At 33.0% G+C, this 13,634-nt stretch overlaps 1 protein-coding gene and 1 non-coding gene across 3 annotated transcripts in view; one reads left to right on the top strand and one right to left on the bottom strand.

The window, feature by feature from the left end:
- The window catches only part of SPATA16 (spermatogenesis associated 16), a 209,373-nt gene that overhangs the window by 164,633 nt on the left and 31,106 nt on the right, over positions 1 to 13,634 (top strand). For both annotated transcript variants that reach the window (XM_036219324.1, XM_016161394.2), the window contains one exon: positions 12,628 to 12,774. In XM_036219324.1, coding sequence (XP_036075217.1) covers positions 12,628 to 12,774 — 147 coding nt within the window. The remainder of the gene's footprint in view (positions 1 to 12,627; positions 12,775 to 13,634) is intronic.
- Positions 4,938 to 5,011, bottom strand: TRNAT-UGU. Its single transcript has one exon. It is a non-coding gene; the product is annotated as a tRNA-Thr (tRNA).

The raw sequence follows: 13,634 nt of genomic DNA, 5'->3' as shown, positions 1-13,634 counted from the left end.
TCTTCTCATATGCATGCATTTGTACTTACCCAGAAAGATAACTTTCAGGAAAGACAATGGTACCCCATGATAGAACACATTAGGTAGTTTTCATTTTAGCAAGAGAAACTGAAGCCATAGTAAGCATTTCTAAATTTTAGAGCTCATTTAAATAAACAGTCAACAAATGAAGGTCATAATATCTGTATCTTGATTTGAATGAACAGCCTACCTATCGACATTTTTCTGGATAAGTAATTGTTATCATTAAAACTTGGAGACTAACACATTTAATTCTCCCAGCAGGGGCTGGCAGAGAAAACTCCAACTCAGAAACTCTGCCCAACTCCAGGTCACCTTCATCAAACCCAGATAGTATTGAGTTTATTACTCCTTGGTCACGTGACAGAGCCATGAGCCCAGCAATAACTGGCAGAGGTGGTGATAATGAGCAGGAAGAGCATTCACGATAGAGATTCCCCAGGCAGTGTATTCTATCTAGCCAGCCCCCAATTCAAGTCACCCTTCTCAGGGATTTCCACAAGAAAAACAGATTCGAAGGGAAAAACCTATAACAACAAATTAATTTTGAAATGCATTTAGCCCTAAATATTTTTAATTTTTTTTTTAATTTAATAGACCAACTAATTTAGTGATTATGAGAAAAACCTACTTTCCCCTCGGTAGCAGGTACTAAGACTATATTGCCCATATAACTTCTATAAGACTGAGGAGGGAGGGTTAAAATTCAAATCTGCCTTGTGGGACAACCAGGTTTATACTTCCCAGGAACTTACTATGCATCCTCTGCTATTTTGGGAATTTGGTAAGACTCAAAAATCTTAAATTCATATTATAATAGAGCTGTATTATATTATGTTTCATGGAGAAAAAAATTACTAAATTTTTAGCAATGTAGCTATTCATTTTTTATATTTAAGGAAAAATTCAATTTGATTCATGTAGAGTAGTCAGGATATATAAAACAAATAATAACTCACCAGCCTCAGAATTATTATGTTTTCATTTATAAAGATTTTGCTTGAGATTTTTATTCATATATTTTAATGAAATAATGCAATTCTGTGTAGTTCTTATTCTTGCATGGTTGTATTTTAATAATAATAAAATAATACAATAAGCATATCCCGTCTTCTCTTGATGAAAATATCAAGATTTATTTGCTAAATAAATACATATTCAGTAATGGATTTGTGGTTAGTAATGTTTAATAGAAAAATTTTGGATCAGATATCAATTACTTTAACACTTAGGTGGATAGAGTCATATATTGTCTTTCCAAAGCAATTTAACTCCCAAGAGTAAATATGTATGGAGGAATAATGCATTGCTTTAAAATAGACCTTTAAAAATTGTTTTTCACTGAAATTTATAACCTTGTTCTTGTTCAGTCATCATTTACCAGTACGGATAATACATTCTTATGCTTTCTAAAACATGAATTAAAATTTCTCATTTTATTCTTTCTTCTTTAAAATATTATAATTTTATCATGCTCAAGAGTTTTCGAGATTATATTATTTTCTTCTTTGTAACTTGCTTTCTCAAATGGAAGAGGTTATAAAATTAAAGAAACTGCATCTCCAATATTATTATGAAAGTGTTACATCCAGATTGATTTATAAATATTATAAATGACCTCATGTTTACACCACTAAATTCTTGTTAGAAACAGAGAATCATTCTCAAAGTAAAGAAATCCCTCATATATAGAGCTCAAGTCTCTATTCCTAAAATATTAAAATGTTGGTCTTCCCGATGGGAATTTAGTGTTCTGGCACTGTTCTATCTAATGAAAGTAAATGCTCTCAATGAGCAGTTCACTTGTTCTTTGCAGTAGCCGGTTAAAGTACTCTTTGCCTTTCTCTGGTCTAATGTCTCTCGCCTTCTGTGACTGCATTTCTCCTGGACCTCCCTGGAACTATCATGCACCCCACCTAGTACGTTTTCTGATGTGATCTGAATGAAGACAGACAGGGTTAAATTTTTTAAAACAGTAGTCAATGACCTAAAAGTAAGTTGGGAAGTAATATAAGTTTTTACTGCAGACTCTAAAGAAAAACTGATGGGTTGACAAAAGGAACAGTGGGAATGAGCAGGTATTATAGACATTGTATCTATAATGCTCAGCTGAACCTTGTAATACACACACACACACACACACACACACACATACACTTTTCTCCAAGTCTCCTTTACCACATTAACCTCTCCAGATGCTCTCCCCAAATTTATTCCCTCATAAATAGGTAAAACAGTCCCTTTCCAGTGTCAATCTCAGTAGTTCTACCAATTTCTCAGGTTCTCATCCATCACTAATTACCCACCTGCATAAAGAAGCTCCATAATCATCTCAAAACAGATGATTAGCAGGTTAAGGGAACAGTAAGGTAAATAACGTTAAAACTTCATTTTTTCTGAAACACACACTTCTGCTGTCTAATTTAGCCACTCTGTAGTATTATAGCTAATCATCGGGCACTGCCATCTAATAAATCGTGAAAAAATTTTAAAGACTAAACTTTCAATCATATGAAACTATCTCTACTTTCTTAATTGTAAATTCTACATGTTGATTTTGCACATTATTAGAAATTTCTATTTTTCAGTGTTATCCTTTTTTAAATTTAGTTTTGCCTATTCAGAATTCGAGTCTATTCATTTCTGCTGTAATACTGGCGCACAGTTACCTTACACCTTATAGGCAGTGTGGTCCACAGATAATAACTGTATTTCACACCTAAAAAAGTAGAACCTCATCCAAGCCATTTCTTTTTTATGTATTATTAAAAACATTTGTATTATGAAATATTAAAAATTCATAAAACAAATACACAGCTTAATAATTATTACAGAATAAACATCAAGTCAAAAGTAAAACATTGCCAGCTCTCCAGATATTCTCAACTGACCCCTTACCAATCCCAAACCACTCTCTACCCTCCACCAAGAAAACTATTGTCCTCTTTCTCAGAATAATGAGTTCCTTACTTTTCTTTATAACGTTATCACCTAACTACACATTATTAAACTCTAAACTTTAATTTGCCTGCTTTAAAACATTATAAATATAAAATCATAGAGTAAATAGTCTTTTGCCTCTGGCTTTTTGTTCAATATTTTGTTTGTGAAATTCACCCATGTTGCAAAAAGCATGAGTTGGTTCATTTTTATTGCTATGTAATATTCTATTATATGAATAGTCCAGAATTTATATACGCATTCAACCAGTGATGATTATTTGAGTTTTTTCCTGTTTGTGGCTATTTAAAAATTTCTATTATGAACATTCTTATATATGTTTCCCATTACAGTATATCTGAGAGTAAAATTACTGAATCATATAGTGTATATATCTTGCCCACTCTTGTTATTTTCTCTTTTATTTTGTTTTGTTTTTAATAGCCACTTATTATTATTACTTTTCAATGGGTGAGAAGTAATATCTCATTTTGATTTTGATTTGCTTTTCTTTAATATTGAGCATATTTTATGTGCTTATTGGCCATTGACACATCTTCTTTGAAGAAATGTCTATTCAAATTCTTTTGTTTTAATCAAGTTGTTTCACTCTTGTTTTTGTTGTTATTGATGGTTTTGAGTTGTAGGAACTCTTTATAGCTTCTGGAATTAACCCCTTATCAGATATATGATTTGCAAATATTTTCTCTATTTCATAGTTTGCCTTCTCAGTATGTTGATAGTATCCTTTGGTGCATAAGCTTTAAATTTTGATGACATTCATCTATCTACTTTTTTCTTTGTTTATTTGTGCTTTTGCTGTCATATCAAGAAATCATTGCCAACTCCAATGTCATGAAGCTTTTTCCCTATGTATTCTTCCTAAATTTTAATAGTTTTAGCTCATAATTTGCATATTTGATTTACTTAAGTTAATTTTTATATATGGTATAGGGTAAATGTCCAACTTCATTCTTTTACATACGGATATCCAGTTTTCCCAGAATCGTTTGTTGTAAAGACTGTCCTTTCTCTATTGAATTGTCTTGACACCTCTATCAAAAATTATTTGATCACATATGTAAGGGTTGATTTCTGGGCTCTCTAGTCTATTCCATTAGTCTGTATGTCTATCTTTATGCTACTACCATTGCTGTTTTGATTACTGTAGCTTTGTCATAAGTTTCGAAATCAGGAAGTAGGAGACTTCCAACTTTGTTCTTTTTCAAGAGTGTTTTGGATCTTCAGGGTTTATTAACATTCCATACAAATTTTAAGATGGACTTTTCTATTTCTAGAAAACATTCTGTTGAGATTTTGATATGAATTGCACTGAATTCGTAGATCACTTCTGGCATTATTGACGTCTTAACAGTATTAAGTTTTTCTTCTAAGCCATGAACACAGGATGTCTTCCATCTATTTGTTTCTTCTTTAATTTTTTTCAGCAACATTTTGTAAATTTCAATGACAAGTCTTTCACTTCCTTGGATAAGTTTATTTCTAAGTATTTTATTCTTTTTGGTGTTACTGTAACTGGAACAGTTTTTTTTAATTTCCAACATTTATCATTCTTATATAAATCTTCATCCTTTTACTATAGACACATATGGACTTATACATATATATATATATATGCTTAAAAGATGTATAGAATTGTTATCCAGGTGTTTTGAAATTCATATAAATGCTAATTTTTACTACTTGCATATTCCTGGAAGTTTCTTTTATTCAATATTATATTTATAACATTCATCTGTGTTTATACAATATGCTCTAATTTATTTATCTCCAGTGTTTGTATTAGTTACAAAAATTTGTTTTCTCCTCTTTAATTTCTCGCTTTGCCCCTCTTCCACCCCTGACCCATGAATGTTGCCATTTCCCCTTAAGAACTGGATCTCTGGAGGAAGGGCATCTCCTCCCACATACTCGTGGCATGCACCTGGGGCCTGGTGCTTCTGGGGTATGGTCCATGGCTCCACTTGAGGTAGGAACCCAGGACCTTCTGCTTACAAAGCAGACGTGCTAACCACTACACTATGGAGCCACCCTATAGAAATTTTTTTATAGAATCTAATGATTATTGTTATTTAAGTTGTTTCCGATATTTTGCTATTATAAAAGAGTGGTATGAACATTTTTGTATGGCCTCTGATGCACATGTGCAAGAGATTCTCTGAAACATATATTAAGGAGTAGAATTACTTTCTTTGTCATAAAGTATAAGCATCTTTGACTAGTTAGACATTGCCAAATTGCTTATTAAAGTGGTTTTTTGTTTCATCATCAAAATACCAATGTACAAGAGTGCCTATTAATGTATGTCATCATCCATCTAGTTCCTTTAGACTTTTAAAAATTCTGCCAATAGGTTTAGTGCATATTTTTAAATACATATTTCCATAAACTGAAAGCAACAAACAAACAAGACAAACTAACAAAAACTCATAGGCACAGACAACAGTTTAGTGGTTACCAGAGGGAAGGAGAAGGAGATAGATAAGGGCAAAGGGGGTCAAATATGGAAATTTAACTTTGGGTGGTGAACACTCAATGCAACCTACATATGATGTATTTTTTAATTGTATGCGTGAAATCTATATTATTTTATTAACTAATGTCATCCCAATAAATTTAATACAAATAAATAAATATATATATTTCCTTGATTATTAATCAAGTCAAATATCTTATCATGTCATTCATTGACTTATGGTTACATTGTCTAAAAGAACATACAGAATTGTTCTCAAAATTTATCAAATTCATGAAATGATATTTTTAACTATTTATATATTCATGTAAGTTTCATGTTCATATCCTTTGCTCATTTGGTTTTCTGAATAGTTTTGTTATTGATTTATTGGAAAATTTTATGTCTTATCTCAATAAGAAGCTTGTCTTTTTCTATAGTGTCTTTTGATAAACTAAAGTTTAAATTTTAATATCACTTATAAAATTTTAATGACTTGTGGCTTCGTCTTGTTTAAGAATACATTCATTCATTCTTTTTCTTTTTCTGTTGTCTGGCTATGATCACAACACAGTGTTGAATAGAGAAAGTGATAGTAGGTATGCACATGTTCTAAATTTTAAAGCAAAATATTTTTAAAGTTTCACCATAAATATAATATTTACTGTAGGTTTTTGAAAAATATTCTTTATCAGATTTAAAAAGTTCCCATCTATTTATATTTTGCTAGATATTTTAGCATTGTTGATCCTCTCTATTGTGTGTGTGTGTGTGTGTGTGTGTGTGTGTGTGTGTGTGTATGTCATTACTTTCTGCTCTTATATTTATTATTTCCTTTATTTCACATTTTGGGTACTTATTCTGTTATCATCTATTTTCCTTCATTGGATTTTGAGCTCATCAGTTTTTAACATTTCTCCTTTTTGTTTAGTAAAGACTAAAAATTTCTCTGAGAATGATTTTGGTTGCAACCCACAAACCCAGAAAAATATTTTACTATATTGCACATTAAAATATTTTCTTAGCTCTAATATAAAATATTTTTTTGAGCCATGGCTTACTTAGAAATGCCATTTTTAATACCTAGGTTCCTTTGACCCTCTGCCCTTTCAAGTTGAAGGGTTTATGATTTTCTTATATCTCAGCTCTAATATCTTAAAGCTTCTATAATATTTACAGACACTGAACAACTAGCTAAATCCTTATATCAGAATTTTTTTCTTTCAACTGGTAGGGCTCACAGATCAAACTAACTCTACTAGGGAGGAGCATGAAATACATTAATTTATATATTAATTTATATAACTTAAAGATCCACAGGTGAGACTGCCTTTAAATACAGCCTGAACCAACAGCTCACACACTGCTCTGTTTTCTGCAGTCAGCATTATTCTTGAGTTCTACCTGCTGTTCCACTGCCTACCTATATCATTCTCTCAAGCTCTAGCATCAGAGTAATAGCAAAATGCTCAAACATCATTACAGACTGCAAATCACACTCTCCTGAGCAACAGCGAGTGCCTCGTCCACACAATTCCTAGAACTTGCACTTCTTCATTGGCCCAGATTGCATTGTATGCTTATGATTGAACCGAAACTGAGGTCGAGGTAATGCATGGATTGATTGGCCTGAGTCAATTAGGTCTCACTTCTGGAGCAGGTAGGGACTGAGAGAATTCTCCAAGGGCCAAAAAAAAAAGATGGGAGGAAGAAATGCATGCTAGGTAACCAACCAATATCCATTCCAACCCTTACACAGTGCAAAAATTTAGCCATTTATGGAAATTATAGTAATATTTTATTATTTCACTGATTGTGAGTCTAATAAACATTAAAGAGAATAGCAGTATCTTCGATGTTTGTCTGATATTAAATTTATATTGGTGGAGATGGAATTAAAGAAATTCCCCAGAATAAACATAATACAAGTTAAACATAAAACTTTGGAATCAATAAGAATTTAAAATGGAATGGAAATTAATTATGCATAAAAGTCCTATGGAAATTATTTGTTTTTTAAAAGTTTATATATATGTTTTGAGAGGAAAATATACAAAGATTGGTTGTGGAGAAGTAGACCAGTAGCCTGAAGTGAAAATTAGGAATCTTAGAAATGAAAAATAATTTTTTTCACTTGCATCTAAAACTCTGAAATTATCATGAAGGTCAAAGGGAAAATATAATTTATTACACAAAGATTCATTATACACATAGCTATCTCACACATCAAATGCAAGAATCAAAATACGCTATCTGTTTTTAAAGGTAGAAACTGTTTTATTATTTATGGGGGGCAATAATGATAACTTAACTGCAAAGTTGCTGCCTTTTGCTATTTTTCTCACTGACGTGAATTGTGGATAACTTCCAAGGTAAACTATTGGCATTAAAAATAGTACAAGATAAAACTCAGAAAATGACTGGGAAAGAAGTAATGACAAAGTGTTGGCATTATGAAGGCACCATTGAAGCTAAACTCTGCAACTGATCAGTTAAAAGAAGTTATATAAAACTGACATGGTCCCATCTCACACTCAGCAACTGGGACCTTTAGAAGTTAGATTTTACTCTAACCCAAAATGTCAGAACATTTTGTTATGGACAAAGGGCAGAGAAATGACATAGAAACCAGAAAATAAAAAGGAAGTGCAACTTAGAGAAAGGTGACAATAAAGCACTAACAAATTCTCATATTTCTAAGAGAATTTTAAAATCTCTATGATTTTTCTGTTTAAAAAATTGCTGAAAAATTCATTTACAATCTGCTGGATGTGGTTATGATGAGGTGTCCAACAGAAAATACTGATGATGATTGCATCTATGTTTTGTGCTTTACTTCTAGAAAGCTCAACTTTTATTCAACAGATGTTTAACTTCATAACAAATAAAGCTATCCCTCATATGTATACATCTTCAGTCAATAGTTTTTGCAGATGCTTTTCTGGTTCTGCTGACAATTTCGCTAAGCCAGACTCTTTCTATTAATTCAATTTTCTTTTGTAATTAAGAGTCCATATTTCTTAGAGAATAAGCTGCAGCAAGGGTACAACCTGATTATGAAACTAATTTTTCCATCCAGTCAAAGTTTCTCTGTTCATTTGAGCATCTACTCCATTGATTTATCTGTTACAAATAATCCTTTTTAAGTTGAACAGAAAACACTTATGGCTTAGGTAAAATGAAGAACAAAGACTGTGATTCTCTTTTCTCAGTTTAGTGACAGAGAAATAAATTATATTTCAGAAGCTCTGAACATTTCATTAGTTTTGCTTTTTTGAAGTTCTATTTTTATTTGGACCATTAAAATTTCAGGATTTGGAAAAGTTTTTTTTTTCAGATTTAATTCAGCATTACTTGAGCACCTACTAGATGCTTGGGGCATGAACATGAAAATGTGATCTTGAAGAGGATTAAACCTCTTGGGGAGATAAGACATACCCCCACAAAACATTGGAAGATTCACTCTGAAGTGAATGATATAGAGTCTGATGGGAGTAATGATGTATTTAGAAAATTCTTCATGGACAAGTTGGCCACATCTGGAAAAATAGTGATCAATTCAGTGAAGGAAAAATGGAGAGAGTATAAAGGTATTTCTGGGTGGAAAAAGCACAAAGAAAAGTTTAGAAAGCAGTATAAGCACAGGCTGGTACAACTTAGTGAAATCAGCAGAGCTGATGGCAAGGCTTATACTGGAGAAAACATCGGAATTAGTTATAGATTGTGGCACATATGCACATAGTTGAGAGCCTTGAATACCACAAAAGAAAGCACTGAAGTTCCTAAGGGCAGATGTAACAATGACAAAGGCAATGTTCCAGAAAATGCATTGAGAGGTGGTTTGGAGAAATATTGGCATGAAATGATCAGAAATTTGACCAGGGTGTTAGCAATGATTATGCAAAGAAAGGGGTTCATATGAGATGTATTATAATGGGCAGATTTAATTAGTTTTTGAGACTCACTAAATGTTAGGGAATAATGGAAAAGAAAAATAAGCAATGACTTCAAAATTTTAAGCCGGAATAATTGAGTGAATAATGACTATACTTATAACATATTAGTGAAAAGCAGGGAAGAGAGAAATTACGGCAATTATAAATATTACTTTTGAAGAATACAGTTGCTATGTTTGAGGTAACTTTTGCAGACAGCAACGTCTCAGTTGGCATTTGGAAATGCATGTTGGAATTTGGTGATAATTTTCAGATAAGATTATACCTTTGATCTCCAATCTTTTGGTAAGACGTCATAGCTAAAGCCGCAGAGTAGAGAAATTTCTCAAGAATGTTTGTATAAAGAACATATCAGTGGGCCAGAGATAGCTTGGAGGAGCACTGAACAAGATGGCGGGAGAAGAGAGGGAGAAAGAAGAACCAGTATTAATCTATGTGTGTAGGAAGCAGGAGAGGAGAGAGACAGAGAGCACAAAAGACAGAGACAGAGAGAAAGAGACAAAGAGGGAGAGAGACAGAGACAGAGAGGAAAAAAAACTGTCCCGAACTTTAAAGAGTTGACTTTAAATGAGGAAGAAGGAGATTGTACAGAAGATCAATGACCATGAATAACTCGGGGACCTGAAAACCGGTCAGTTCCAGCCTTAAATGGTACAATAAAAGGTTCTCGATAAAGGGCAAACTTCATCCTCTTTTGCTGAGAGATAGACATCTTTCATTCAGAGAGAAAAATAAAATATTACATTTCTGCAATAAATTTAATCAGCATACTCTATCTTTGATATATTTTTTTAAAGCATCCACTTGCCTCCTGGTAAAAATCTGAAACAGCATCATACCTGCAAACTAATTTTTTTAATAATAAATTTGGTCATAGTCATCTAAATTTCATCTCCAATTATGATCAATTGTAAAGGAATGAATGAAAAGATTTATTTGTCCCAAGTTTTCTTCTGACATGACAGGAGCAAAGAATACATTTTTAATCAATTCAACTTTCCCACCAAAGGACAATAAAATGTGGTTAGCTTTCATATTCATCAGAGGCACAGGGCTCTTCAGACCTAGGTTCAGGTTTATGAGCATAAAATTGAGAACAATTAGCACTCAAATTAATGTTACATGAAATAAACGGCATCTAGTAAGTGTTTCCGTCATTTTGGGTCATAGATCACCTGCTAGACTAAATGTTCACACACTGCAATTTACTCTGCAAACAAATGGAATACGAATGATGCTTTAAAAAATATTTTTTTCTTAATTTAACAGTATATGTAGGGATCTCTCATATTTTAAAACTCACTAGAAGTTAATAATAAATTCAACATTCATAGGATGAAACATAGGATCAAAAGGAAAAACACTTTCTATTTTTGCAAGCATATTTTATAATAAATTAGGTACCATGTTAACATTAGTTTCACTCATCAATTTAATCACTGCCACTATTAGTATTGGCTTCCTCTTTATACACCAAATATTTAAGAGCAAGAAGATGCCAAGCTCTCAAAGTCTTTGTTATTTATATAATAGAGCTCTCAAACACCTGGCCATTTCTGGCAATAGAGCTGCACCAGAAAATGCCAACTCTCAAGATGCTTGCTGCAATCCACTACTAACACCAGTCCATGCACAATACCCCCTCATCTATTTTGAACTTCAGGACTCTGGGGCCTTCAGGAAATCAGCATAGGCCTAAAAGTCTTGGAGGTGTCCTCTCTGAGCTGAATCTGTTCTGGTGCCGGCTGGAGTCTTCGGGGCATCTCAGAGACTTCTATGTCAATGAGCTAGATATACCAAAGGAGTGGGGTGGTCAAAACAGCTATAAAGCCTACTCATTCGGAGGCCCTCTGGTCATCCAGAGTTATCGAGGAAGCCAAGGACTTCCCCCATAGGACAACCCCAGACATCATTACCATCCTGGCCAAGAGGTCCTGGGGCTTTCTAAGTCAGGGAGCAAAACCAGATTAAAGAGCAAACCATAGCCAGGGAACAACTCTAATTTTATCAGCCTTAAACATTGGGCTTCTCAGTCAATTGAAGTTTGAACAAAGGGTTTTATAGCTAAAGAAGGGTGGGTGGGAAGGGTAAATAAAAACACTCATGATTTACTATGTCAACTTTTTTAAAAAATAGTACAGATAAACAGTGAAGACATGTCTAAACCATTAGCACTCGAGTTCTGATCCAACATTAAAAATTGATCTTTAACTAAATCATAATTCAAGGATTTTTGGAATTTCAGCTTTTTCCCCTTTCTGGCAGTGTTAAGTTGGGAGGGCTCATTAAACTCTCTGTTCATCATCCTTTATCTGAGAAGCATTTTACAATAAACCAGAGCCTTATTACGCAGAATAGAAATGAATTAAGTGAATGTGTGTTCCAAGACCCAGTGGCTGACATTCATCCTTATCCCAAAAGTAACCCAGGGCCAAATAAGTGGAGAGCAGTGTGCTCTGGTTAGGCCTGTGGTCTCTGGAGAATTACAAGCTGGATTCTCAGGCAAGTCACTTCCCATCCGTGTACCTCAACTTTCTGTGTATACAATGGGGACAACATCACCGATTTTGTCAAGTTTTCATGATGATTTAAAAAGATGATGCGCCCAAAATACTTGAAGGTAGAACAAGGGAAGGTAGAAAATAAGTACTCAGTAAACTCGAGCTCTAACAGTCATTAAGAACTGAGTTGTTTTAGAACTATTTTCATGATACTTGAATCATTTCCAAGTCTAATTACAAAAGTAAGTACATTTATCATTTCAAATTTCCTTCTACAATGAGGCCAGGTAGTCAACTAAATTAATTATTCTTATATTTTAATTCTCACTGAATGATTTTTGTCTTTCCTTTCATATAATATTAGTTCCTTAAATCTTAAACTACAAACAGAAAAATCAAATTATCTTGCAAAGAGTCACAGAGAAATATATTATAGCTACAAGCTGGTCCTGAATTTTCTATTATTTTGAATATAAGCAAGGAGGACTGTGACATTTAGCCATATTTTATTACTATGCCATGTGTATGTTTCTATTTTAAGAAAAATATAAATAATGAAATATGATTATGATATATCAGCTATTTGACCTTTTGATGCAGATACTTTTACTTTGTATCTTTAATGTCTGTACTTTATGGTTTTTTTTCCAAGTATAATTCCTGAAATCTAGGGGGAAAAATACCATGAAAACAATATAACAAAGTCTTTAGTTATTTTTCTGTCATATTTCAGATCTTCAAGGACTGCACGTGTTGCCTCAGACAGTTGACTGGTCATCTTTTCCTCCTCAACAATATCTCTTAACTCTTGGATTCAAAAACAAAGAAGATGGGAAATTTTTGGAAAAAGTATCGAGTAGAAAGCTGCCAACATTTACAGGTAAATCACCTGGTGTTATTATCTTTTAATACCTTTATAAGGCAAGAATTGTACATTATCTATCAAGTCTTATTCATCACAAGGCCTGGTATATAGTAGAGCTTGGGCTCCCCAAAATGTTTGTTGAGTTTTAATTAACTCCTTCTAGTCTTCTCTGTGGATTAGTTAACAATGCCTGGAATTCAGGTTCCAGAAAAGCTTCCTCTGAAACCAAACACAATCCCAAAGTGTCCACCTTCCTCTCACCCCGACCATCCTCTTACCAATCATAGTATACTTAAGGAATACAAGCTTTTATCATTGTCAATTAGCAAATGTAGAAGACAATTATACAATAAAACTATTTTATGAAATAAAAAATATAGCCAGTGACAACCTTAAATCAGTTACATTATCTGCTATTGTATTGATATCTGTTCCATTCTTTTCTTATGTAATTAACCAAGAGCTTAGCTATCATGGAGAGTATTATAATTAAATGGTGTTCAGTAATTCTAGTTGAAACTTCCAAAAAAAATTTCAGAAAATATTCACAGAGAGTTGAAATCTCAAAATTGTGGGCTAAATTTATGACCAGGTTAAATTTATTTCTTCAGCTCTACCTACATAATTAAGGATTTGTGTTTTGTTTGGCACTGTATCTTCTGAGATTTATCTTAACTTCGAGCTACATTTAAAGTCAATGGTATCTACACACTTGAATAATACCTGGGAGAAACAAGACAAGAATCAGACACATTTATGACAACATTTTTTTTACAACTCAGGAGAAACATACTCTACAGAGAGAAGTGAATTGTTGTAGGCTGTCTCTTAGATCTCTCAATCAGGAAACACAACAAAATGAATAAATGATAGTT

Source organism: Rousettus aegyptiacus, unplaced genomic scaffold (genome assembly GCF_014176215.1).
Source record: "Rousettus aegyptiacus isolate mRouAeg1 unplaced genomic scaffold, mRouAeg1.p scaffold_m13_p_4, whole genome shotgun sequence".
NCBI classification, from domain to species: domain Eukaryota; kingdom Metazoa; phylum Chordata; class Mammalia; order Chiroptera; family Pteropodidae; genus Rousettus; species Rousettus aegyptiacus.
This window is presented reverse-complemented; position numbering and strand designations above follow the sequence as displayed.